The sequence below is a fragment of the Staurois parvus genome, unplaced genomic scaffold, assembly GCF_062004578.1.
Source record: "Staurois parvus isolate SC_StPar_1 unplaced genomic scaffold, SC_StPar_1.0 ptg001493l, whole genome shotgun sequence".
Taxonomy (NCBI): domain Eukaryota; kingdom Metazoa; phylum Chordata; class Amphibia; order Anura; family Ranidae; genus Staurois; species Staurois parvus.
The window spans coordinates 79,248-107,049 of NW_028319289.1; the positions used below are offsets into that span (position 1 = coordinate 79,248).

Here is a 27,802-nt window from a genome sequence, read left to right on the forward strand (position 1 = left end):
TCTCACCCTCCATACCCTGCATGCCATGTACTACTATGTTCCTGGCTGTGGGTGATGGGATATCTGTAGAATGTTGGGGGAAGGGTCATTGCCATCGCTGTATATGATCAGCTGACAGTCCATATACACAGGTGAGATGTCATATCGGCGATCTGCAGAGAATTTCCGGCTGGGAAGACGACCTCTCAGCCCCCATCTTGTCACCTGTCCCACTCACTCTGTAAAACTATATTTAGCCGGAGTCCTTGGAGGATTACCCTGCGACCCAAGCTGATATCACCCTCGCAGTGAGAGAACGCCCTGGACATCCAGTGATCAGCGCTGTCATTCCCATAGGAAATATTCCTCACTTATGGAGTGTCGGTGATGGAACGTCTTGTGCCGGATTGAGAGCCCTCCATGGCAGGTTGGTGTGTGTGTGTGTGTGTGTGGGGGGGGGGGGGGGGGGGGGGTGATACATGGGGGTCACTGTGTACAATGATAAACGGGGACTTATTTCCTATGATCTTCAGCACCATCTAGTGGTCAAATTGGGGTACTGCTAGTTTCAGAGGGGCGCACCCAGGAAGGTTTTCTGGCTAATGAAGGTAATAGCATCATTTAGTGGTTCCAAGACATGACTTTTACTTTTAAAAGTGCAAAAATGGCTGACAGGTTCTCTTCAGGTTTAAGGAGCATCTGGTAAAGGAAGCCTCTGTGAGGGATCCAGACAGGAAGTGAGCTGCGCTGAGGAACATTTTCTTTATGAGGAATTAAATATTCTGTTTTGGAACCATGTGGAGTTCCCGGGTCTGTACACCTGCTGTGCCCAATATGAGGGGTTCCCACCATCCTTGTGCTGAGCTCCCGGGTCTGTACACCTGCTGTGCCCATTATGAGGGGTTCCCACCATCCCTGTGGATTTCTTTCTATTTTATATCATGGTGAATGCAGCAGGAGGCATTGTTAGCGGCAGTGCTGTGATATCTGAGGGAGGTATATGTAGCGTACATGTCTATGTCTGATGAGACGTCACTTTAATAGCGCTGTGTACTAATTTGATATGAAGTTTCTCCCCCAAACTGTCACTTTGTATATTGAACCCTAGATGGCAGCATTGTGCTGTGTATAGTAGTAGCTGTGTGTACAGGTGAGAGAACACATGAAGATCCTGGATGGAATCATCACACAGGAGGGCACAGAGCACACCATCACACAGGGGGGGCACAGAGCACACATACATCACACGGGGGGGGGGGGCACAGAGCACACATACATCACACGGGGGGGCACAGAGCACACACACACATCACACAGGGAGGCACAGAGCACACACACATCACACAGGGGGGCACAGAGCACACACACATCACACAGGGGGGGCACAGAGCACACGCATATCACACAGGGGGCACAGAGCACACACACATCACACAGGGGGGGCACAGAGCACACGCATATCACACAGGGGGGGGCACAGAGCACACGCATATCACACAGGGGGCACAGAGCACACGCATATCACACGGGGGGGCACAGAGCACACACATATCACACAGGGGTGGCGCAGAGCACACACATATCACACGGGGGGGCACGGAGCACACACATCACACGGGGGGGGGGGCACAGAGCACACACATATCACAAAGGGGGGGCACAGAGCACACACATATCACACGGGGGGGCACAGAGCACACACATATCACACGGGGGGCACAGAGCACACACATATCACACGGGGGGGGGGCACAGAGCACACACATATCACACGGGGGGCACAGAGCACAGACATATCACACAGGGGGGCACAGAGCACACACACATCACACAGGGGGGGCACAGAGCACGCACATATCACACGGGGGGCACAGAGCACACACATATCACACGGGAAAGGAAAAAATGTCACCAGCACACCGAGGATCACCAATACAGGTCCAAAGGTTTTAATAAACGATCACATAGTTACAGCAAAACAACGTTTCGGAGTTTCGCAGGACCCCTTCATCAGGCATGTGGCATTACACACGGGGGGGCACAGAGCACACACATATCGCACGGGGGCAGAGCACACACATCACACAGGGGCACAGAGCACACACATATCACACAGGGGGGGCACAGAGCACACACATATCACACGGGGGCACAGAGCACACACATATCACACGGGGGCACAGAGCACACACATATAAAACAGGAGGGCACAGAGCACACACATATCACACGGGGGCACAGAGCACACACATCATGCAGGGGGGCACGGAGAACGCATATCACACAGGGGGGCACAGAGCACACACATCACACAGAGGCACAGAGCACACACATATCACACAGGGGGGCACAGAGCAGAGACAAATCACACAAGGGGGCACATTTCACAGACATATCACACAGGGGGGCACAGAGCACACACATCATGCAGGGGGGCACAGAGCACACATATCACATGGGACACAAAGCACACATATCACACAGGGGGCACAGAACACACACATCACACAGAGGGCATAGAGCACACACACATCACACAGGGGGGCACAGAGCACACATATCACACGGGGGGGCACAGAGCACACATATCACACAGGGGGGCACAGAGCATACATATCACACGGGGGGGGCACAGAGCACACACATATCACACATGGGGGGCACAGAACACACAGAGGGCACAGTGCACACACAAATCACACATGGAGGCACATAACACACACATATCACACATGGGGGGGGGGGGGTACTGAGCACGCATATCACACGGGGGGAGGGGCACAAGGCACACACATATCACACAGGGGGACACTGAGCACACATATCACACAGGGGGGCACGGAGCACACAGGGAGCCACAGACCACACATATCAAACAGGGGGGCACAAAAAGCACACACATATCACACATGGAGGCACAGAACACACACATATGGGCAGCACAGTGGCTAAATGGTTAGCACTTCCGCCTGGCAGTATTAGGGTCATTGGTTCAAATCCCAGCCACGGCACCTCCTGCCTGGAGTTTGCATGTTCTCCCTGTGCCTGCGTCGGTTTCCTCCGAGTACTCCGGTTTCCTCCCACACTCCAAAGACATGCTGGTAGGTTAATTGGCTCCTGTCTAAATTGTCCCAGTATGTGTATGTATGAATGTGAGTTAGGGACCTTAGATTGTACGCACCTTGAGGGTTAGGGACTGATGTGAATGTACAATATATATGTAAAGTGCTGCGTAAACTGACAGCGCTATATAAGTACCTGAAATAAATAAATATCACACGTGGGGGGGGGGGTTACTGAGCACACATATCACACGGGGGGGGGGGGGGGCGCAGGGCACACACATATCACACAGGGGGCACTGAGCACACATATCACACAGAGGGCACTGAGCACACATATCACAAAGGGGAGCACAGAGCACACACAGATCACACAAGTGGGCACAGAGCACACACATATCACATGGGGGCACAGAGCACACATGTCACACAGGGGGACACAGAGTAAACACATATCACATAGTGGAGGGGTACACATCGGTGTACTCTCTATAGTGACATGGGGTCGGTGCACGCCTAGTTGTGACATTGAGTCAGTGCACGCTCTGTTGTGACATGGGGTAGGTGCACACTCTGTTGTGACATGGGGTCGGTGCACGCTCAGTTGTGACATGGGGTCGGTGCACGCTCAGTTGTGACATGGGGTCGGTGCACGCTCTCTTGTGACATGGAGTCGATGCACGCTCTCTTGTGACATGGAGTCGGTGCACGCTCTCTTGTGACATGGAGTCGGTGCACGCTCTGTTGTGACATGGGGTCTTTGCACGCTCTATAGTGACATGGAGTCGGTGCACGCTCTGTTGTGACAAGGAGTCGGTGCACGCTCTGTTGTGACATGGGGTCGGTGCACGCTCTGTTGTGACAAGGAGTCGGTGCACGCTCTGTTGTGACATGGGGTCGGTGCACGCTCTCTTGTGACATGGGGTCGGTGCACTCTCTGTTGTGACATGGGGTCGGTGCACGCTCTCTTGTGACATGGGGTCGGTGCACTCTCTGTTGTGACATGGGGTCGGTGCACGCTCTCTTGTGACATGGAGTCGGTGCACGCTCTCTTGTGACATGGAGTCGGTGCACGCTCTCTTGTGACATGGAGTCGGTGCACGCTCTCTTGTGACATGGAGTCGGTGCACGCTCTCTTGTGACATGGGGTCGGTGCACTCTCTGTTGTGACATGGGGTCGGTGCACGCTCTCTTGTGACATGGAGTCGGTGCACGCTCTCTTGTGACATGGAGTCGGTGCACGCTCTCTTGTGACATGGGGTCGGTGCACTCTCTGTTGTGACATGGGGTCGGTGCACGCTCTCTTGTGACATGGAGTCGGTGCACGCTCTCTTGTGACATGGAGTCGGTGCACGCTCTCTTGTGACATGGAGTCGGTGCACGCTCTCTTGTGACATGGGGTCGGTGCACTCTCTGTTGTGACATGGGGTCGGTGCACGCTCTCTTGTGACATGGAGTCGGTGCACGCTCTCTTGTGACATGGAGTCGGTGCACGCTCTCTTGTGACATGGAGTCGGTGCACGCTCTCTTGTGACATGGAGTCGGTGCACGCTCTCTTGTGACATGGAGTCGGTGCACGCTCTGTTGTGACAAGGAGTCGGTGCACGCTCTGTTGTGACATGGGGTCGGTGCACGCTCTCTTGTGACATGGGGTCGGTGCACGCTCTCTTGTGACATGGGGTCGGTGCACTCTCTGTTGTGACATGGGGTCGGTGCACGCTCTCTTGTGACATGGAGTCGGTGCACGCTCTCTTGTGACATGGAGTCGGTGCACGCTCTCTTGTGACATGGAGTCGGTGCACGCTCTCTTGTGACATGGAGTCGGTGCACGCTCTCTTGTGACATGGAGTCGGTGCACGCTCTCTTGTGACATGGAGTCGGTGCACGCTCTCTTGTGACATGGAGAACTGAAGAAATGGCTAAGAGGAGAAACAAAATGTCTTCATCATTATAGAACAGACCCAGATGAAGGTGACCAACTACTACTAGATATATCATGACCTGGATAATGAGAACCTTCACATGCACACTCTGTAATGACACCCTCAGTGCACGCTCCAGCTGTAGTTGTTACAGTAGCCGGTAATTCCATCCTGAGCAGGAAGTTGCTTCCAGCTGTTTACATATTCAGCTTAGCCTCGTCTCCTCCTCCTTGCTCTACTACACCAATTCTGTCCCCGGACCGTGCCGGAGCCCTGATGGTGAGTACAGCCAGGAGTTCTCTCTTCTCCATCACTGACACAAGAGGGGGGCACTGCTATCCTGTACACACTGAGTACAGGACTAACCTCTGTTATCTACACAGCTGACAACTTTTCATCCATTCCCTTCCCTCCACAACCGTCCACCTTCTGCACCCCAACCTCTCTGTCCACTTCCCTCCACAACCGTCCACCTTCTGTACCCCAACCTCTCTGTTCACTTCCCTCCACAACTGTCCACCTACTGTACCACAAACTGTCCGTCCTCTTCCTTCCATAACTGTCCACCTACTGTACCCCAAACTGTCCATCCTCTTCCCTCCATAACTGTCCACCTACTGTACCCCAAACTGTCTGTCCTCTTCCCTCCGTAACTGTCCACCTACTGTACCCCAAACTGTCCATCCTCTTCCCTACATAACTGTCCACCTACTGTACCCCAAACTGTCCGTCCTCTTCCCTCCGCAACCATCCACTTACTGTACCCCAATGCCTCCGCCTCCTTTCCTCCACAACCATCCACCTACTGTACCCCAACCTCTCCACCACCTTCCATCCACAGCTGTCCACCTACTGTACCCCAACCTCTCTGCCCCTTTCCCTCCACAACCATCCATCTACTGTACCCCAAGCCTTCCATCCCCTTCCCTCCACAACTGTCCACCTACTGTATCCCAACCTCTTTGCCCTTTCCCCCCTCAGCCGTCCACCTAATGTACCCCAACCCCTCTGTCCCCTTCCCTCCACAACCGTCCACCTACTGTATCCCAACCTCTCCACCACCTTCCCTCCACAGCTGTCCACCTACTCTACCCCAACCTCTCTGCCCCCTTCCCTCCACAACCATCCATCTACTGTACCCCAAACCTTCCATCCCCTTCCCTCCACAACCGTCCACCTACTGTATCCCAAACTCTTCGCCCTTTCCCTCCTCAGCCGTCCACCTACTGTACCCCAACCCCTCTGTCCCCTTCCCTCTATAGCGGTCCACCTTCTATACCCAGACTCCTCCATCCCCTTCCCTCCACAATCATCTACCTACTGTACCTTAACCCCTCCGTCCTCTTTCCTCGACAGCTGTCTGCCTACTATTTTCTGACCCCTCAGTCCCCTTCCCTTCACAGCCATCCACCTACTGTGCCCTGACCCCTCCGTCTCCTTCCCTCAACAGCTGTCCACATACTGTACCCCAACTGCACCATCCCCTTCCTTCCACAATTGTCCAACTACTGTACCCAACCCCTCCATCCCTTTTGCTCCACAACCATTCACCCACTGTACCCCAACCCCTCCATCCCCTTTCCTCCACAGTTGTTCACCTACTATATTTTGACCCGTCAGTCCCCTTCCCTGCACAGCCATCCACCTAGTGTACCCCGACCCCTCCATCTCCTTCCCTCCACAGCTGTCCACCTACTGTACCCAATTCCTCTATCCCCTTCCCTCCGCAGCTGCCCACCTACTGTAACCCAACCCCTCCATCCCCTTCCCTCCACAACTGTCCACCTACTGCACCCCCAACCCCTCTGTACCCTTCCCTCCACAACTGTCCACCTACTCTACCACAACCCCTTTGTCCCCTTCCCTCCACAACTGTCCACCTACTGTACCCCAACCCCTCCATCCCCTTCCCTCCACAGCTGTCCATCTACTGTACCCCAACCCCTCTGTCCCTTTCCCTCCACAACTGTTCTCCTACTGTACCCCTACCCCTCCATCCCTTTCCCTCCACAACTGTCCACCTACTGTACCCCAACCCCTCTGTCCCCTTCCCTCCACAGCTGTCCATCTACTATACCCCAACCCCTCCGTCCCTTCCCTCCACAGCTGTCCATCTACTGTACCCTGACCCCTCCATCCCTAGAGTAATTTACTAGAATAATGAAGAAATATGGTAACTTTTTTCAACCAATCACCATTGATTTCCCATTCTGCTGTATATAGTCACTTTGGTTTACCGAACATCGTTCTCTTTCGCTGTGTCACTTTATCACGCCTGCCTGTAATCCATTCTGCTGGGTGACACACGGGACAAGTCTGGGGAAATGATTGATGTCTGAATATGTTTCCAGAAGAGGCACACCGGGAATGGATTCTGTTATATTACATTAAAGGGACACTAAACATCATTTGGAAATATTTTTTATTTAAAGCCCAATTGAACTTTCAGTTTAAATCAGCTAAATCCATTCCAGGTACATCGACACAAAAGATTTTCAAACAGCTCATTTCCTCCAGAAAGCACATACAGTCTGAATAGAAAAGCCTGTCCCCTGTCAACATGCTGTGAACAAAGTCCCTTCTTCTCTGTGTGGAAGCAGTCGTCTCTCTGCAGAGGTCCATCAACACCCTCAGGTGAGGTACAGCTAGAGTTCTCCAATCAGCAGAAGCTTTGCTGATTGGAGCTCTCAAGCATGGACTCAGCAGGGGACAAGCTGGACCTCTGCAGAGAGACTGCTGCTTCCAGACAAAAGAACAAGGACGGTGCTTTGCAACCTGATGGAAGGGGACAGACTTCTCTACTTGAAAGTGTTACAAAACATCTCCTCTGTAGCTGAGCCAAAAGGGGAAGTGTCTTTAGTGATAATTTTATGCAGTTGAACCCGTCTGTCTCGTCTGGCTGGTATGGTAAATATTATTCAGTTTGTTGTTGGGGACCTGTCATTTATTGGGGACCTGCCATTCAAGGGGGACCTGTCATTCACAGTAATCAGAGGATTTTTCTATCCTAAGCGCCAATCATTAAATCACATTCTTTGCAGACTGTGGTGCACAGAGACACAGAGACAGGTTCTCTTGGATTAGGGATTACAGACACACTCAGGAAGGAACAGTGCCCTTCCCTTCCCTCCTGTACACTGTATGTGCCTCAGCTTGTCATTGCTGATATATGTCAGCCGTCCTGCACACCTTACACAACCAGTTTTGAGAGCCAGAGCAACTGTAACATTGTGACCCTGCACCAAGTCATTGGGGCTTGGCAGTGTGTGTGAACCGTCAATTAGACATTCCACCATAATCAGTACTAGTATTATTAATATACATTTATATAGTTCTGACATATACCATAGTGATGTACAGAGAACACTGAGCCAGTCAAATCAGTATCTGCACCAGTAGAGCTTACACTTTTAATGACCGCCCCCCCCCCCCCCCCCCAACACACACACGCACCATCACACACTATCATAGGTGGACTGACAACTCATGGGGCCCCCGGGCAATAGGGGATCATGTGGCCCCTGTGTCCTTGCCCACACCAAAAAAAGCCTAAGAAAGGTACCAGGGGCATCTCATGGGCCCCCCTTATGACTTTGGGCCCCCGGGCAGTGCCCGAGTTCCTAAATGGTTAGTCCACCTCTGCACACTATTATACATTTATATAGCTCTGAGATATACCACAGTGCTGTAGAAAGAACACTGAGCCAGTCAAATAAATATTTGTACCAGAAGAGCTTACACTCTAATGCCCCCCCCCCACTGCTTAGTCACACATTATTATTATTATATATTTATATAGCTCTGACATATACCGCAGTGCTGTACAGAGAACATTGAGCCAGTCAAATCAGTCTCTGTACCAGAAGAGCTTACACTCTAATTCCCCTTACACACACACACTATTATTATACATTGATATAGCTCTGGCATATATCATAGTGCTGTACGGAGAACTCTGAACCAGTCACAACATCAGTCTCTGCACCAGAAGAGCTTACACTCTAATGCCCCTCCCCCCCTACACACACATACACACTATTATTATACATGTATATAACTCTGACATATTCCATAGTACTGTACAGAGAACACTGAACCAGTCATGTCAGTCTCTGCACCAGAAAAGCTTACACTCTAATGCCCCCCCACCTTTCCCTGCCCAGTCACATATTATTATACTGTTATAAAGCTCTGACATATACCGCAGTGCTGTACAGAGAACAAAGAGCCAGTCACATCGGTCTCTGCACCAGAAGAGCTTACACTCTAATGGCCCCCCCAACCACTTGCTCAGTCACACACTATTATTATATATTTATATAGCTCTGACATATACCATAGAACACTGAGCCAGTCACATCAGTCTCTGTACCAGAAGAGCTTACACTCTAATGTCCCCTAGAGTCACATGCTAGTATTATTATTATGTAGCTCTAACCTATACTGTAGTGCTGTACACAGAACTCTGAGCCTGTCACATCAATTCTCCACCAGTAGAGCTTACACTCTAATGCCCCCCCCCCACCCTTAGTCTTACACTATTATTATACATTTGTATATCTCTGACATATACCGCAGTGCTGTACAGAGAACACTGAGCCAGTCACATCAGTCTCTGTACCAGAGGAGCTTACACTCTAATGCCCCCCCCCACCCTTAGTCACATACTATTATTATACATTTGTATAGCTCTGACATATACCGCAGCACTGTGCAGAGAACACTGAGCCAGACACCTCAGTCTCTGTACCAGAGGAGCTTACACTCTAATGTCCCCCCACAGTCACAATCTGTGTCACAATGGAGGTGAAAGTTGCCAGGTAATGTAATAAGTTGGAGCTGTGATGATTAATGCATTTTGCGTTGGTCTTGTCCACAATGGTCGCTCCCCTCTCCCTCCACAGATGTGACACGTCATCGTATTATCTGTCAATACATCGCCATTCCTGATCCCATCTTTTACTATTTTATTTTTCTGCGATTTGAATGATTTGAGGTTTTATTTGTACGGACGCTCGATGCGGGGGGACATGGAGCGGACTCAGGGTTTTCTATGTCAGCTTGTTTGATGGATTAGAGAGTAAGACAAACAGGACATGGAGAGAGCGGCAGTGGCATCTTTCATCAAGAGAGCAGAAGCAGGACGCCACACACCCTCTGCCGCTGCGCTACACTGACCGCGCGTCAGGAGGACACAATGTACGGGGTTAACTCTTAGTGATGGGATGTAAATTCACTTTTACAATCTCAATTCATAAATGATCATATCACTTTGCAGAAAAGCTGAGATGATGTCATTAGTCTGCTGCAGGCAGGAAAAAGCATTTCCTCAGTCTCCCCTACTGATCAGACTACATTGTAACTTTGTAGCCAGTCACAAAGTGAGAGACTGCAGTAGCTACAAAGTTACAACATTGCAGCCTGATCACTGAAGAAGTGTAACATTGTAAAAAAAAGGTCACAATGTGTTCTGATCATTGAGGAACTGAAACAATGTGGTCTGTGTCAGATGTTTGTGAACACAGCCCAGAACCTCACAGGAACCAGGATTTACATATTTGTCTCACCACTGAGCTGGTATCTCAGTCAGTAACCCTCAATGATGCCTGAACAAAGATGGAGAGAAAATCAGATGAATGCATTGTCAGGGGGAGTCCTGTGAGGGAATAAATACTTGGGTTAAACTGATTCATTACTCAGCATGTTGCATCTACCATGAAATTATAACTGATGACAGGTCCACTTTAAAACATGTAAAACACAGGGTGTAGTTATATAAAATTTGCTATGGGAATGCCTCAGCAGGAGAATAATCCCCATAGTGTGTCTAAAATATGTATTTCCTATGATCATCAGTTCCATCTAGTGGCCATAATGCAGTATTTTCCTCAAATATCCCAATCAGAAAAATAATGCATTATGACCACTAGATGGAGCTGACAATCAAAGGAAATACACATATTAGACACATTGTGAGGATTTTTCTCATGCTGAGGCATTCAAACAGAGAATGTATTTATAAGTAGATCCCTTGGTGTTACCAATGGTGTGGATTGTTTGTTCTCAGGAATAAGTGCTCCGTGTAGAGGATGATGGACGCAGATGATGATGGTGGTTGGCTCCTCCTCTCTTGGCTTTCGTCCTGTCTCATGGTGGTCGGAGGCATCTTCCCATACATCCCCCAGTATCAGGAAATTAAGAGGACTTCCAACACAGAGGGCTTCTCCACCTGGGTCTGTCTGGTTCTGCTGGTGGCCAATATCCTCCGCATATTCTTCTGGTAGGTGAACAGTGCTCCACTCAAAACTGAAAGATGAGGCAGTTAGCTTCATGCTGGGCAGAAATTGAGGGCTGGTGCCACACAAGGCTCTACAATCTGATGGTACTGTTGGTTTGGACATGCCAATATAACCAACGAGTTCAACTTAGGAAGACCACATGTTTCAGTTTAAGGTGGACACAGCCTGGCTCTCCCTGATATGTGGTTGGTTTTTCAATGTTAAATTAATCAAAAGCCAAGAGAGGGAGTCTCACTCTTCTTGCTGCAGCATGAGGCTCCCTCCTAATAGCTCTCTTATATTGGGGGGAAGTGAACAGCAATCCTGGAAAGTAAAAGGGAATATCCAGGACCTGACAAACGTTCTGACCTCCCTTGTGTATAAAAAAAGCTTTGGCCGGAGTCACACTTTAATCCCTAATCCTCCCCAGTCCTCCTGGACGTCTTATCTCACAGCTGGAAGTTTCCCAACCTTTGGCTGCTCTGCGCGGTCACCTTTCTCCCAATTAGGAAGTCATCGTCCCCTACAGGGATGTTTTATTTCTCATTACTGCTCTGGCTACGCATGGTAATTATTAATGGCGGAGTTGTGGGGAGTGAAGGGGATTTTTAATGATCTGATTGTTGCCGAGAAAGTCATTGGATCAAATTCCTGAAATTGTCAGTTTTTCCTTTGATCTCCTCAGATCACTCCAGCAGGATAAAATGTGCGTGGATTTAATGGGAGCACCTCCACGTCTCCTTGCCATTCCGCTAATAGGACATCCAGAATCAGGACTGGTGATAGAAAGGGGCAAATACCAGGAGCCCAAACCTTCTCCAGTCTCACATTTGGATACTCTGGACTCCAAACCTTCTCTAGGCTCCCACCTAGATGCCCAGTCTCCAAACTCTCTCAAGTCCTCTTGTTGGATACCCTGAGACCCAACAATCACCAATCCCCCAGTTGGAGACCTAGAGCCAGGCTCCTCAGGTTTCCAACTGGATACCCTGGGCCTCAAGCATCACCAATACCCCAGCTAGAGACGTGGAGTCAGGCTCTCCAGGCTCCCATTTGGATACCCTGGGCCCAAATGGGAGCCTGGACCTCCAGATGAATACCCAATGCCCTAACCCTCTCCAGTCCCTCTCCACTCAGGGCCCCAACTGTCACCAGGCCTCCAATTGGGTACCTAGAGCCCCAATCCTCTCCAGGCTCCCATTTGGATACATTTGGCCACAAGACCTCTCTGGGCCCTAAGTTATATACCTATAGCCCCAGCCCTCTCCAGGCTCCCATTTAAATATCCTGGACCCCCAATCAGTTTCCCAGGGCTTCAACCCTCTCCTAGTTGGATACCCAGTGTCCCAACCATCACCACACACCCAGTTGAATACTCTGGGCCCCAACTATCTACAGACCCACTGTTGGATACCCTAGGCCTCAAGCCTCATTTACTAAAATACCATATAAGCTTTTTAGTAGGCTTTAGAAGCTTTATTTTCAGTCTTTCTAAATCTGCAGATAGAAAATAATTCCTGGTGATCCTGCCACAAAGGTCCTTGTTCTGGTACTTCCTGTTATAGAGTGACAGTGCTCTGTCCCTGTCTCCCCAATTGTGCTCCTGCATTGTCACCTTGATACACGGGGACTGTTCCCATACCATCAGACCCAGTATGGGATAATTCCAACTGTCCCCATACCATTAGATCCACCATGGGATCATTCCAACTGTCCCCATACCATCAGAACCACCATGGGATCATTCCAACTGTCCCCATACCATCAGAACCACCATGGGATCATTCCAACTGTCCCCATACCATCAGATCCACCATGGGATCATTCCAACTGTCCCCATACCATCAGAACCACCATGGGATCATTCCAACTGTCCCCATACCATCAGAACCACCATGGGATCATTCCAACTGTCCCCATACAATCAGATCCACCATGGGATCATTCCAACTGTCCCCATACCATCAGAACCACCATGGCATCATTCCAACTGTCCCCATACCATCAGAACCACCATGGGATCATTCCAACTGTCCCCATACCATCTGAACCACCATGGGATCATTCCAACTGTCCCCATACCATCAGATCCACCATGGGATCATTCCAACTGTCCCCATACCATCAGAACCACCATGGGATCATTCCAACTGTCCCCATACCATCAGAACCACCATGGGATCATTCCAACTGTCCCCATACCATCAGACCCAGCATGGGATCATTCCAACTGTCCCCATACCATCAGAACCACCATGGGATCATTCCAACTGTCCCCATACCATCAGACCCACCATGGGATTATTCCAACTGTCGCCGTACCATCAGATTCACCATGGGATCATTCCAACTGTGCCCATACCGTCAGACCAAACATGGGATCATTCCAACTGTCCCCATACCATCAGACCCACCATGGGATCATTCCAACTGTCCCCATACCATCAGAACCACCATGGGATTATTCCAACTGTCGCCATACCATCAGACCAAACATGGGATCATTCCAACTGTCCCCATACCATCAGACCAAACATGGGATCATTCCAACTGTCCCCATACCATCAGACCAAACATGGGATCATTCCAATTTCTGATGGAGACTACAAATGGCCGTTTCAACACACATTACACAGACATGGACCACTGTTGTCACCATCATGAAACTTGCCCTGAGAAATGTAATGCAGCCATCACTGGTGTACATGTAGACAGGAAGTGACTGCAAAGGGGCTGCAGGAGATAAGCGACACTGAAATGTAACAAAGAATGGAAAGGACTGAAAAAGTAATTTTTTTTATATGATACAAAAAGCCATCTAAGTGTCATCTAATCCAGGCGTTCTGTGCATGTTTCCTGTTCAAAATGCACTGGGTATGTTTGAACGGGAAATGCAGATCACAAATGCAGTGTGTTTGCCTGCACCAGATCTCATGGTACTGCAGTACCATGCAACGTGGTGAGGTATATTTTTGAAAAGTAGTGTATTCACAACATTTGGTGTGATTTCATCCCATTCAAATGAGAGTTGCACAGGAATCGCACAGCAATGCGGACCGTGTTCCTGTGCAGTTCAGATGTAACTCTACCCTAGCAGATTACACCTTCCCTGGTTATCTGGGTGTCACGTGTTGCTCGCTGACCACCATGTTTGCTCTTCACAGGTTTGGGAAGTACTTTGAGTTCCCATTACTACTGCAGAGTGTTCTAATGATCGGCGCCATGTTGGCCATTCTGAACCTGTGCTGCTCCACCCAGTCGGCAAACCGCGTCTCCACTAAACAACGCTCCTTCACAGGTGAGAACAACGGATGCCATTGGTGACTGTAACAGACATGACGGAGCAGATCTGACTGACGGGGCCACCGACTTACAAAAACCTCCCGTACTGCCCAGTCACATCAGTCTCTGCACCAGAAGAGCTTACACTCAAATGTCCCTCACAGTCCCACACTATTAATATTATACATTTATATAGCTCTGACATATACCATAGTGCTGTACAGAGAACACTGAGACAGTCACATATGTTTCTCTGCCATCTGTCTGTCTGTCCATCTATCCCATGTTGTCCATCCCATGTTATCCGTCTGTCTGTCCATCTATCCCATCCTATCCCATGCTATCCATCTGTCTGTCTATCCATTCCATGTCATCCATCAATCTGTCCATCCATCCCATGCCATGTTATCCATTTGTCTGCCTGTCCATCCCATGTTATTCATCTGTCTATCCAGCCAATTATCCATCCATCCATCCCATGTTTTATTCTGTCTATCTATTCTGTCCCGCATTAACCACATGTCTGTCCATCCATCCATCCCAGATCATGTTATCCATATGTCCACCCATTCATATCATCCTGCATTATACATGTATCTGCACATCTATCCCATCCTATGTTATCCATCTGTCCATCCTGTCCTGACTTACCAATTTGTCCATCTGTGCATCCCATCCCTCATTAAACATGTGTCTATTCATCTATAATATCTTACATTATCGATCTGACTACCCGTCCATTCATTCCTTCATTATACATCTGTCTGTCTGTCTACTCCATCCTGCGTTGTCCTTCTGTCTGCTTTTCCATCCCATCTTACATTATCTGTCTGTCCATCCCATCCTGTGTTATCCATCTGTCTATCCATTCATTCTATCCTACCTCAGTGATCACATGACTTTGTTTATAAACAAAGTGTTAGGCTCCCATTACAGTTATCATTCCTTAGTACAAAAACAGATACAGGATGGGTGATAGGAGCTTCTATAACCTTCAGGAGATATTTAAAGACCATTGCACCCCAAAATCTCCTATAATGCCTTAATGTTCCCTTTGCCTTCAATACATGCTGAAATGGCTATATTTGTTCCCAAATTTTGACATTTCTAAATACACAATCAGATTGTGCCATGTGTGATCAGATCTCATTGAGAGCTGGTGGAGTACAGAGTTTCATGAAGCTGATCAGCAGTGTTGGATTTCCCCCAATTTCCACCTCCCTCTGGAGCCCCCTGTTGGTGGTGGCAGTTATTTTTTACTTTTATTTTTGTTGCTGTTACCAGAAGAAAAAAAAATTTAAAAGTAAAAAAAAATAAGATGAAATTTAAAATAATCCTTCTAGTTTTTCTTCCTCCTCTGAATTCTGCAATCTGGTCAGAGAGGAAGGCGATATCTCATGGTGCATCATCTCTGCGAGCGGTAGAAATAGGAAGCGGTGGTTTATATTTTGTATGCAACTTATTTGTTGTATAAATTACTAAAGCAACCAAACAGTTAAATATACAATTGTAATTCATGTAAGCAAACTGTTTTGCCTTTCAGAATTCCTCTAATTCTGTTCAGCCTGTCTTGTAATCCTGACCACTGCCACACAGCATAGCCGGGGGTGGGGGTGACACTGCTATTCACAACTGTAACTTTTATACTGTTCATTCATCACTGGCTTGCTCACCAAAATGACAATCAGCATCATCACCATAGTGCTGAGGGTTTCCATGCCTAAACACCCAGGGCCTGAAACATGTAAGGATAATAGCAACGTGGAATGCCATAAATCCTAGCTGACTCCCAGTGCTGACACTCCCACTGTTTGCCTGATTTCTGGTGTGCAGGGACTGGGATGGAGAATACAGAGACAGGGATCAGGTTATACTAGCAGCCATGGAAATAAATTCATTTAAAGTATAACTCTAGACAAAACTTCCTGCGTCTCTGCGCCCTCTGTATTATAATACACTCTCTTGTCACGCCGACTCTTACTCTGAGAAATACAGATCATTAAGGGAGTACAGTGAGCTCTGTTGCCCTGAATTCTCAGTTCTTTCAGCAGTAAAAATGAAATATCCGCCATCCAGGGAAGTTTTCTCCACCCCCGCAGTGCGCCATTTATACTCCATGCCGTACACTGATTGCGTGCCAATTCACCGACACCAACAAACATGAACACCAACAAACATGATCAGAGCATACACACTCCATGCAGATGGTGTTTCATTCAGACCCACTAAGCTACCATGCAATGCCTTCTATTTTCATTTTCTGGGTGACAGGTGCTCCGCAGAGGCGGAGCCAACATTCAGGGCATTTCATTGGTCGCTGTGACAGGTGCTTGAATTTGGTGATGTCACACTTACAGTGTTGGCAATTCTTTGCAGATTTCCAGCTGGAGCACTTCTGGAACTGGAGCCGGTTCGAGGACTATGTGCAGTTCTGCCTCGCGCTGGCGGTGTGCGGCGCTCTCCTCACCTACATCCTCATCGATGTCCCTGTCTTTGTGGAGGGGCTCGGCCTGCTGGCTCTAATGACGGAGGCGACACTTGGACTCCCCCAGTTCCTGCAGAACAGGAGGAACTGTTCTACCCGGGGGATGAGGTAACACCACTCAAAATCCCTCCAGCTTATGTGACCGATATTGTCAGCCAGACCCTGAGAACAGGGGTTTATGGGAAAGGAATAATATCCCACAAATAGGGGCAGAGAAGATGTCCCCTCATGGGGGACAAAAGATATCCCCCATTAGGAGCAGGAGTGATACCACCCTAATGGCATAGGACGGATACTACTCTAGTGGCACAGGAAGGATATTTCTCAGTGGGGGCAGAAAGAATGCCCCCATTGGGGACAGGAAGGACACCCCCTCATTGGGGAAAGGAAGGATACCCCCCATTGGGGGCAGAAACAATATTCCCCCTCCCCATTGGGGACAGGAAAGATACCCCCTTTTGAAAGCAGGAACAATACCATCCTAGTGGGACAGGAAGGATATTCCCCTGTGGGGGCAGAAAGGGTACCACCTATTGGGACTGGAAGAATATTCCCCAGTGGGGGCAGGAAGGGTACCACCTAGTGGGACTGGAAGAATATTCCCCAGTGGGGGCAGGAAGGGTACCACCTAGTGGGACTGGAAGTATATTCCCCTGTGGGGGCAGAAAGGGTACCACCTATTGGGACTGGAAGAATATTCCCCAGTGGGGGCAGTAAGGGTACCACCTAGTGGGACTGGAAGAATATTACCCAGTGGGGGCAGGAAGAGTACCACCTAGTGGGACAAGAAGGATGTTCCCCAGTGGGGGGGCAGGAAGGAAACCACCTAGTGGGACAGGAAGGATATTCCCCAGTGGGGGGCAGGAAAGGTACCACCTAGTGGGACAGGAAGGATATTCCCCAGTGGGGACAGGAAGGAAACCACCTAGTGGGACTGGAAGGATATTCCCCAGTGCGGGGCAGGAAAGGTACCACCTAGTGGGACAGGAAGGATATTCCCCAGTGGGGACAGGAAGGAAACCACCTAGTGGGACAGGAAGGATATTCCCCAGTGGGGGGCAGGAAAGGTACCACCTAGTGGGACAGGAAGGATATTCCCCAGTGGGGACAGGAAGGAAACCCCCTAGTGGGACAGGAAGGATATTCCCCAGTGGGGGCAGGAAGGGAACCACCTAGTGGGATAGGAAGGATATTCCCCAGTGGGGACAGGAAGGAAACCACCTAGTGGGACAGGAAGGATATTCCCCAGTGGGGGCAGGAAGGGTAACACCTAGTGCGATAGGAAGGATATTCCCCAGTGGGGGCAGGAAGGGTAACACCTAGTGGGGAAGAAATAGAATATCTTCCTAGTGGGTGAAAAGGACAGATATTCACTCAATGGGGCAGGAAGGATATCCCCCTAGAGGAGCAGGAGGAATATCTTTGTAGTAGGGGCAAGAAGGATGCCCTTGCAGTGGGGTATGCAGAATATCCCTACAATGGGGCAGGAAGGATATCCACTAATGAACCAGGAAGGATATCTCCATAGTGGGATGGGAAGGATTTCCACCAAGAGGAACCGGAAGTATATTTTCTAAGTGAGAGCAAGAGGCATATCCCACAGTGGGGCAGGAAGGATTTTCCCTCAGTGAAGGCAGCAAAGATATCTACCTAGTAGGGCCGGAAGGATTTCCAAAAAGTGAGGAAAGAAGGACTTCCCTGCAATCTGGTAAGAAGGATATTCCACCAGTGGGGTAGGAAAGTTATCCCCCTAGTGGGGCAAGAAGGATATCCTTCCAGGGGAGCAGAAAGGTTTCCCCTTAGTGGGGTAAGAAGGATATCCTTCCAGTGGAGCAGAAAGGGTTCCCCATAGTGGGGCAAGAAGGATATCCTTCCAGGGGAGCAGAAAGGTCTCCCCTTAGTGGGGTAAGAAGGATATCCTTCCAGTGGAGCAGAAAGGGTTCCCCCTAGTGGGGCAAGAAGGATATCATTCAAGTGGAGCAGAAAGTGTTTCCCATAGTGGGGCAAGAAGGATATCCTTCCAGTGGAGCAGAAAGGGTTCCCCCTAGTGGGGCAAGAAGGATATCCTTCCAGGGGAGCAGAAAGGGTTTCCCCTAGTGGAGTAAGAAGGATATCCTTCCAGTGGAGCAGAAAGGGTTCCCCGTAGTGGGGTAGAAGGATATCCTTCTAGGGGAGCAAAAAGGTTTCCCCATAGTGGGGTAAGAAGGATATCCTTCCAGTGGAGCAGAAAGGGTTCCCCATAGTGGGGCAAGAAGGATGTCCTTCCAGTTGAGCAGAAAGGGTTCCCCCTAGTGGAGTAAAAAGGATATCCTTCCAGTGGAGCAGAAAGGGTTCCCCATAGTGGAGTAAGAAGGATATCCTTCCAGTGGAGCAGAAAGGGTTCCCCCTAGTGGGGTAAGAAGGATATCCTTCCAGGGGAGCAGAAAGGGTTCCCCCTAGTGGAGTAAGAAGGATATCATTCCAGTGGAGCAGAAAGGGTTCCCCCTAGTGGGGTAAGAAGGATATCCTTCCAGGGGAGCAGAAAGGGTTCCCCCTAGTGGAGTAAGAAGGATATCTCCCTGGTGGTGCAGGAAGAATATCCCCTGAGCAAGAGCAGTAGATACCCTGTATGGGGGCAAGAAGAATATACTCCCTTTCCTTGGTATTCACCTCAGTTTCGGCAGCTCCAAAAAACTAAGATTTCAGCTCCCCTGTCACAGTCTGGTGTCCTGCAGAGTGTTACACTCCATCTTCACTCCATTCCTGTCTGTATTTGCCCTGGGGAAAGCCGCAGAGCCCCTGTCCTGGCATTTTGGGTATTTTGTCTGGTGATGTGGAGTCCTCCCACCAGAGACAGGCGGCAGAGTTGCCCCCCAGGCACAATTAGGAAAAGTTGCAGACAGGAATAATTAGTATAACCCCCTCAGAGCCGATTGCTAGCCGCAGGAGCCCATCCATTGTGTCCTAGGAAAACATTCTCCAGATGCAGAGAACACAAATGACATCATTTGTTACCTCCCGCTCCGGGCGGATCTCCGCCATCAACCGCCAATAAATGGGGTCTGCAGAACAGAACTAAGAATATGGAATTACTCCGGAGCGTGCAGCCGGGGCAGCTGTGCACTCAAATTAAAGCAGACCTCCGAACAGAACAGGAAGCCTTTTTATGATCATTTAAAAAATCCTCAGGATATACAATAAAACAACGCTGGTAAAACTGCCTGAAATCTGTCTTGATAACATCTTCCCACAGTAGAAATTAGCAGTGAGCCTTCAGATTTTTTTGGTGCAACATGTTTCAGGCACTGGGGGCATTGTCTGCTTATGGCAGCAGTATTCCAGCTGTGTCCTGATGCGTATTCACAGTCTAGTGAGCAGGCTGCAGGTAGGGAGTCTAGTGAGCAGGCTGGAGTCTAGTGAGCAGGCTGGAGGTAGGGAGGTAACACAGGAAGCTGCACTGTTGAATAGCGGTGTCACCCTCCCAGTTCCACAGCATGCCTGCAGGAGCACAAGGTTTCCCATTATGCAGAACGTACCTCCACTGTCCAGCAGGAGTTCCCTTTTAGCATTGCAAGCTGAGTCCTGCCAGGGATACTTTGAGATCCATCAGCACCGAAAACTGCACAATGTCATTACTGAGCTGGGAGTAGAAATCATTATTTTCCGTCTGCTGAGAAAGTCATTAATGATTTCTGGAGGGGAAACCCGCTGAATAAACACCAGCCCATTACAATCACTTTGATTTAACTCCGCCCGTCCACAAGGAGGAACGCGGGAAGCAGCCAGCACGGCGGTTATGTTTTATACATGATGGAGGGCGATGAGAGGTGATGAGGGGATTCGGGGGAAAATCCTCATTTAAAGAGACAGCCGCCTCTATGTTCAGAAGATTGGGAAGGCTTTCTGTCAATCTGATTTTCCTGTTTTTTTTTTTGTTTAATCCCAGTACATTTTTTCTGTAAATCCCCCCCCCACCTCCCAATCCCGCAGCATTTTTTTCAGTGCTTGTCTCAGTTGTACCTTTTAGCGTTTGTTGCCCACCCCAACGTGTTTATTTATTTATTTCCGGTACTTATATAGCACCGTCAATTTACACAGCGCTTTACATATATATTATACATTCACATCAGTCCCTAACCCTCAAGGGGCGTACAATCTAAGGTCCCTAACTTACATTCACATACTAGGGACAATTTAGACAGGATCTAATTAACCTACCAGCATGTCTTTGGAGTGTGGGAGGAAACCGGAGTACCCGGAGGAAACCCACGCAGGCACAGGGAGAACTTGCAAATTCATTGTTATACATTGTTTTTTTTTCAGGACAGATAGAGATTTCATTTGGCAGCAGATTTGGATACATTTATTTTTATTTCCTCGGCTTTGGTTGGGAGTAAATAGGAAAAAATTAGAAAAAGAAGCATTTTAATTCCTCCCAACGCAACATTTGACTAATTTGCGTCCTTCATATTTTTACTGAAAATATAATCAACAAAGTCCGCTGATTAAAGGCTAACTTTACCTTTAAAAAAAAAAATAATAAAATAAATGCATATCATTTTGCAGGTAAAAAATGTGCATTGTACCCACGATCAGCGGATCACCATATCATCGGTGCAATGTCAGGCTTCTGCAGGCTATCAATACAGATGTCTGCCCTTACCAGAGAGTTAGGCCCTGTTCACAGTTCATGATCTGGGATCGCCTGTAATCCCAAATCATGTGACAATTGTAGCACAATGTGCTGCACTCATTTGGGTGCCATAATTCTTCAAAGGCACTCCAAATGAGATGCGATCAGGGGAGGACTGACCATTTGGAAACTCAGGCACTGTCCGAGGGCCCAGGGTCAGTAGGGGGCCCCATGAGATGCCCCTGGTACCTTTTCCATAGGCTTTTTTGAGTTTGGGCAAGGACACAGGGGCCCCATGATCCCCTATTGCCCGGGGGCCCCATGAGTTGTCAGTCCGCCCCTGGATGCGATACTGCTGTGATTGTCGCACGACAGGATCTCTGCAGCAAACTATGCCTTCACAAATCGCCTGAACATTGTCATCTGAAAAAAGGAGCAGGAGATTCTAGTTGGGTGGCAAACGTGCATAGGGAAGCCTATTCAAGTGAATGGCGTGAAAATCAAAATGTCAAAATCACGTAGCAAGAACGCTGGGTCTCTCTACGGGATACAGTGCAGGAAGTCTCAATGAACTACGAGAGAGCTCACCAGCGCCCTCTTAGTCCATTGATATGTACAAACCATTTGCTGCGGTGGCAGATAGGACTTGTAGTTCATTCATTCACAGAACTCTGAATGAATGATGCAGCTGTGTGGGCGGAGCTTCGCACAGCTGCGCTGTTTTTAAATTGTAACAGCGGGTGAAGGGAGTAGATCCCCCGCCCACTGTCATGGGGGGATCGGGGAGTGCGTTACAACAGGTGAGCTTATCCTTTACAATGATATCATATGAGTGCGACGTTTATTAATGTAGTGAAACGGTAAAAGCTCAAAGTGAAGGAATGTGTTTTACTTTATGGGAGAGCTTTGTTCAATGTCACACGGTGTCGCACGCAGGAGGGAAAAATAAATAAAACAGTTCATGTAAATTGTTAGCAGAACATTAAATCATTCTGAATGCATCTCTTGCAACGTTTCTTCCCTGGAGATCCTGCCAGTAACATTACTTCCTGTTACAGCCTGACCACAGTAAGCCACTGTGTTACAATTAGCGGCAGCGTTGTCAGACAGCCGTGTGCGCATTGGCTGAATATTTACCCAACTAAAACAGAAATATCTGCTGGGGAACATAATAAATAGAACAAAAATTAAACCAGTCCTGGTACCTTTTATTCTGTGATTGCATTGGCCATATTTTACATTATTCCTCTGGTTTCTGGGTAAATGCTGAAGCTAGATGTGCCTCTTACACCCCTCAACCCTTGATGTAACCACGCCCTCACTTCTATTAAAGCCCACCCCGGAGGTTCCCACCATACATTTTTTATGACTAGGCCCCACCCCCATATTTTTAAATCAATCCTATAGGTGGCAGCAGTGCTTCGTAGGGGGAAGGGAGACAATGGAAATGTACATGGCACTTGTGTCTCTCAGGGGCCCCAGCAGGATTTCCAGCTTTGCCCTTTACATTACAGTATATGTCTGCTCACAGATCGACTCATAATTATCTAGAGTGGCATTATTTCAGGAGACCTCTTCACGTAGAAATTGTTTAATGAGGATTTCCTTGCTATGGAAGCTCGTTTTCAGATCTTCTTGGAGCACGGGAGCCCTTGCTGTGACCCCTGAGCCCACCCTGCCGGGTCCTGAACCCTTCATGTCCTTCAAACACCACACAGTCAGATAGCAGCATGATCGCCTCTGGCCCTGGGGCCACTGTGTGGACGGCCCTTCTCTAGCTGGGTGATGGATGATCCTGTCAGTAGCAGAGGCGGTGAGAATGCATGGTCACTGAGGTGGGAGACTGGTGAAGGTGACAGACGATAGAGACAAATGGACTCTCCGAGAGGGAAATGGAGCGCACAGACCGATAGAACAGAGTGTCATAATGAGCCCCCCAGACATGGGGCCACTAGGGGGAAGACACAGGGCCCCATCCAACCACACACATTGTCTATAGATTTCCTGTCTCTGAGAATGACACTGTGAGGTCCACATGGAGGTCCTGATTATTTTCACCATCAATTTCACCATCTCCTTTAGTATGTCTGCAGTCTCTGATCATCTCCTGTATAATGTCTGCAGTCCCTGACCATCTCCTGTAATATGTCTGCAGTCTCTGACCATCTCCTGTAGTATGTCTGCAGTCTCTGACCATCGCCTGTAGTATGTCTGCAGTCTCTGACCATCTCCTGTAATATGTCTGCAGTCTCTGACCATCTCCTCTAATATGTCCGCAGTCTCTGACCATCTCCTCTAATATGTCCGCAGTCTCTGACCATCCCCTGTAATATGTCCGCAGTCTCTGACTATCCCCTGTAATATGTCCGCAGTCTCTGACTATCCCCTGTAATATGTCCGCAGTCTCTGACTATCCCCTGTAATATGTCTGCAGTCTCTGAACATCTCCTGTAGTGTGTCTGCAGTCTCTGACCATCTCCTGTAGTGTGTCTGCAGTCTCTGACCATCTTCTGTAGTGTGTCTGCAGTCTCTGACCGTCTCCTGTAGTATGTCTGCAGTCTCTGACCATCTCCTGTAGTGTGTCTGCAGTCTCTGACCATCTCCTGTAGTATGTCTGCAGTCTCTGACCATCTCCTGTACTGTGTCTGCAGTCTCTGACCATTTCCTGTAATATGTCTGCAGTCTCTGACCATCTCCTCTAATATGTCCGCAGTCTCTGATCATCCCCTGTAATATGTCCGCAGTCTCTCACTATCCCCTGTAATATGTCTGCAGTCTCTGACTATCCCCTGTAATATGTCTGCAGTCTCTGACCATCCCCTGTAGTATGTCTGCAGTCTCTGACCGTCTCCTGTAGTATGTCTGCAGTCTCTGACCATCTCCTGTAGTGAGTCTGCAGTCTCTGACCATCTCCTGTAGTATGTCTGCAGTCAGGGGCCACAGTTGAGGCCCCCTATATAAAGCAGGTTGATCGCCAATGCCGGTATAGCTCAGATAAGTGCAGCAAAGGTATATGAAGACAGCAGAAACCCATCTTTCTGTATGGAATAAATCGTTAGTAGGAATGGTGGGGTCCCTGGGTTTAGGGGCCCCTGTATTACCCCCCGGGGTAGATCCTGTCTGTAACTTCTTCTCTGATCTCTCCTCAGTGTGAAAATGGTTCTGCTCTGGATGGCTGGTGATTGCTTCAAGACCATCTACTTCATCATAAAGGAGACCCCCGCCCAGTTCTGGCTGTGTGGGGCCCTGCAGATCGGTCTGGACATGGCCATCCTCTCTCAGGTGTATTACTACAAGCAGAGAACTCATACGAAATTTGGGTGACTACTCAGCCAATCACAAGCAGTAAAGAAAATGACTTTGTACTGCCTACCATGTCACCCCGGGACTTCCTCCTGCTGGAGAACCACAAGTCTCAGCTGGCCTTGGGAGCTGGAGGCTGAGGTTCACCAACACTTGGAGGTCTCTGACGGCCCACACATGAAGTATTTATATACTACCATTGACACTGGAACAAAGATCTATCTGTGACATCTCAATGGCCTATGTCAGCCTCTCTGCACTCTCCAGCCTCTGGACCCCTACCTCTCACAGAACTCAGTGTTGTGGAGCAGATGGAGGCAGTGTAGAAATCACCTTTCACATTCATACTGTCATTGCTGGGTAATTAGCAGTGGAAAATCACCTTTTTTTTTTTGTACCTGCACACTGCAGAGAACTGTCCAGCATGGAGACACAGGAGGAGTATAGTGATACAGTGTCATTCCTGTCTGAATTCCTGTCTAATTGTATCAAGTATTATTCTGATTGGAGGACCTCTGTATGATTGGAGGAATCTCTTTGTGAATGGAGGGATCTCTGTGTTTCAATGGGGTCTCTGTGATTGGAGAGAACCCTGTATGATTGCAGGGATCTCTGTGATTGGATATCTCCCTGTGTGATTGCAGGAATCTCTGTGATTGGATATCTCTCTGTGTGATTGTAGGATATCAGTATGATTGTAGGGATCTCTGTGTGAATGGAGGGATCTCTGTGATTAGAAAGTTCTCTGTATTATTGCAGGGAGCTCTGTGATTGGACGGATCTCTCTTATTGGATAGATCTCGGTGTGATTGGAGGGATCTCATTATCTTAGATTGTAAGCTCTAACGAGCCGGGCTCTCTGTCTACATTGTACCAAATTATATTGTTGCTGTATTGTCTCCCTTCATTTTGTACAGCGCTGAGCAAACTGTTGGTGCTATAGAAATCCTGTATAAGAATAATGATTGGAGGGATTTCTGTGTTTGGGAATCTATGATTGGAGGAATTTCTGTATGATTGGAGGGATATTTGTGATTGGAGTGATTTCTGTATGATTGGGGGGGGGGGTCTCTGTGATTGGGAATCCATGATTGGAGGAATTTCTGTGTGATTGGAGGGATCTCTGTATGATTGGAGGGATCACTGTGATTGGAGGGATCTCTGTAAGATTGGAGGGATCTCTGTGATTAGAGGGATATCTGTATGATTGGAGGGATCTCTGTGATTAAAGGGATATCTGTATGATTGGAGGGATCTCTGTGATTGGAGGGATATCTGTATGATTGGAGGGATCTCTTTATGATGGGGGGGATCTCTGTCATTGGGAATTTCTGTATGATTGGAGGGGTCTCTGTATGATTGGAGTGATCTCAACGTGATTGGAAGGATCTCTGTGATTGGAGGGATCTCTGTATGGTTGGAGGGATCTCTGTGATTGGAGGGATCTCTGTATGGTTAGAGGGATCTCTGTGATTGGAGGGATCTCTGTGATTAGAGGGATATCTGTATGATTGGAGGGATCTCTGTGATTAGAGGGATATCTGTATGATTGGAGGGATCTCTGTATGGTTAGAGGGATATCTGTATGATTGGAGGGATCTCTGTGATTGGAGGGATATCTGTATGATTGGAGGGATCTCTGTAAATGGAGGGATATCTGTATGATTGGAGGGATCTCTGTGATTGAAGGGATCTCTGTATGATTGGAGGGATCTCTTTATGATGGGGGGATCTCTGTCATTGGGAATTTCTGTATGATTGGAGTGATCTCAACGTGATTGGAAGGATCTCTGTGATTGGAGGGATCTCTGTACGGTTGGAGGGATCTCTGTGATTGGAGGGATCTCTGTATGGTTAGAGGGATTTCTGTGATTGGAGGGATCTCTGTTATCTCTCTGGTATTATTCTGTCACATGTTCTGTCCCCCTTTGTAATGTACAGCGCTGAGCGAACTATCGGCGCTTTATAAATACTGTATAATAATAATAATTAGAGGGATATCTGTATGATTGGAGGGATCTTTGTGATAGGAGGGATCTCTGTATGATTGGAGGGATCTCTTTATGATGGGGGGGATCTCTGTGATTGGGAATATCTGCATGATTGGAGGGGTCTCTGTATGAGCGGAGTGATCTCAACGTGATTGGAAGGATCTCTGTGATTGGAGGGATCTCAACGTGATTGGTAGGATCTCTGTGATTGGAGGGATCTCTGTACAGTTGGAAGGATCTCTGTGATTGGAGGGATCTCTGTACAGTTGGAGGGATCTCTGTGATTGGAGGGATCTCGGTATGGTTGGAGGGATTTCTGTGATTGGACGGATCTCTTTATGTATTGTGTCACACTGTGCCATAGACAGAAGTATTGCAATGTTTCCTCCTCACTGATTGTTGGACTATTATCTGCAGGTCTGGTGTCTCTGATGAATGATGTTGTATAGAGGTGACTCTGTATGAGACAGTTATAAGACTCCAGGAAGAGACGTTTAGTACTGTGGAGCAGCCAATCAGTTCTCTGGAAAACGAGGCGCGAGGGACTTTAGCTAGTAATCTGATAGACTGGATATAGGTTGCAGGTGCTCTTTAGTACTAAGTGATTACTCTGCTTCGTACAATGTGGATGGCAATTGTTACACATATCCAAATCCAAAACGTCTTTCAGTTTTGGGTGGAGCGTGGAAGGGTGGACCCTCTGTCAGGTTTGTACAGTGCCTTGAAAAAGTATTCACACCTCTTGAAATTTTCCACATTTTGTCATGTTACAACCAAATGTATTTTATTGGGATTTTATGGGATAGACCAACACAAAGTGGCACATAATTGTGAAGTGGAAAGAAAATGATAAATGGTTTTCAAAATGTTTTACAAATAAAAGTGTGA

At 48.4% G+C, this 27,802-nt stretch overlaps 1 protein-coding gene across 2 annotated transcripts; it reads left to right on the forward strand.

The window, feature by feature from the left end:
* Positions 1-249: 249 nt before the first annotated feature.
* LOC149435515 (solute carrier family 66 member 2-like) lies at positions 250-27,802 on the forward strand. 2 transcript variants are annotated; one of them, XM_089662579.1, is made up of 5 exons: positions 250-406; positions 11,031-11,243; positions 14,406-14,539; positions 16,900-17,116; positions 24,770-27,802. In XM_089662579.1, exons 2-5 carry the CDS (start codon positions 11,053-11,055, stop codon positions 24,942-24,944), a joined length of 717 nt encoding a protein of 238 aa, XP_089518705.1. In that variant the 5' UTR covers positions 250-406; positions 11,031-11,052; the 3' UTR covers positions 24,945-27,802. The 2 variants fall into 2 exon arrangements, with proteins under 2 accessions (XP_089518705.1, XP_089518706.1); XM_089662580.1 differs by lacking the exon at positions 250-406 and adding an exon at positions 5,108-5,242.

What these genes read in the sequence shown, in the direction of transcription:
- LOC149435515 (XM_089662579.1), top strand. Translation starts at nt 11,053, where the DNA reads ATGATGGACGCAGATGATGATGGTGGTTGGCTCCTCCTCTCTTGGCTT. An exon ending in ATCCTCCGCATATTCTTCTG is followed by an intron (nt 11,244 to 14,405) that starts GTAGGTGAACAG and finishes TGCTCTTCACAG; the next exon opens with GTTTGGGAAGTACTTTGAGT. An exon ending in TAAACAACGCTCCTTCACAG is followed by an intron (nt 14,540 to 16,899) that starts GTGAGAACAACG and finishes AATTCTTTGCAG; the next exon opens with ATTTCCAGCTGGAGCACTTC.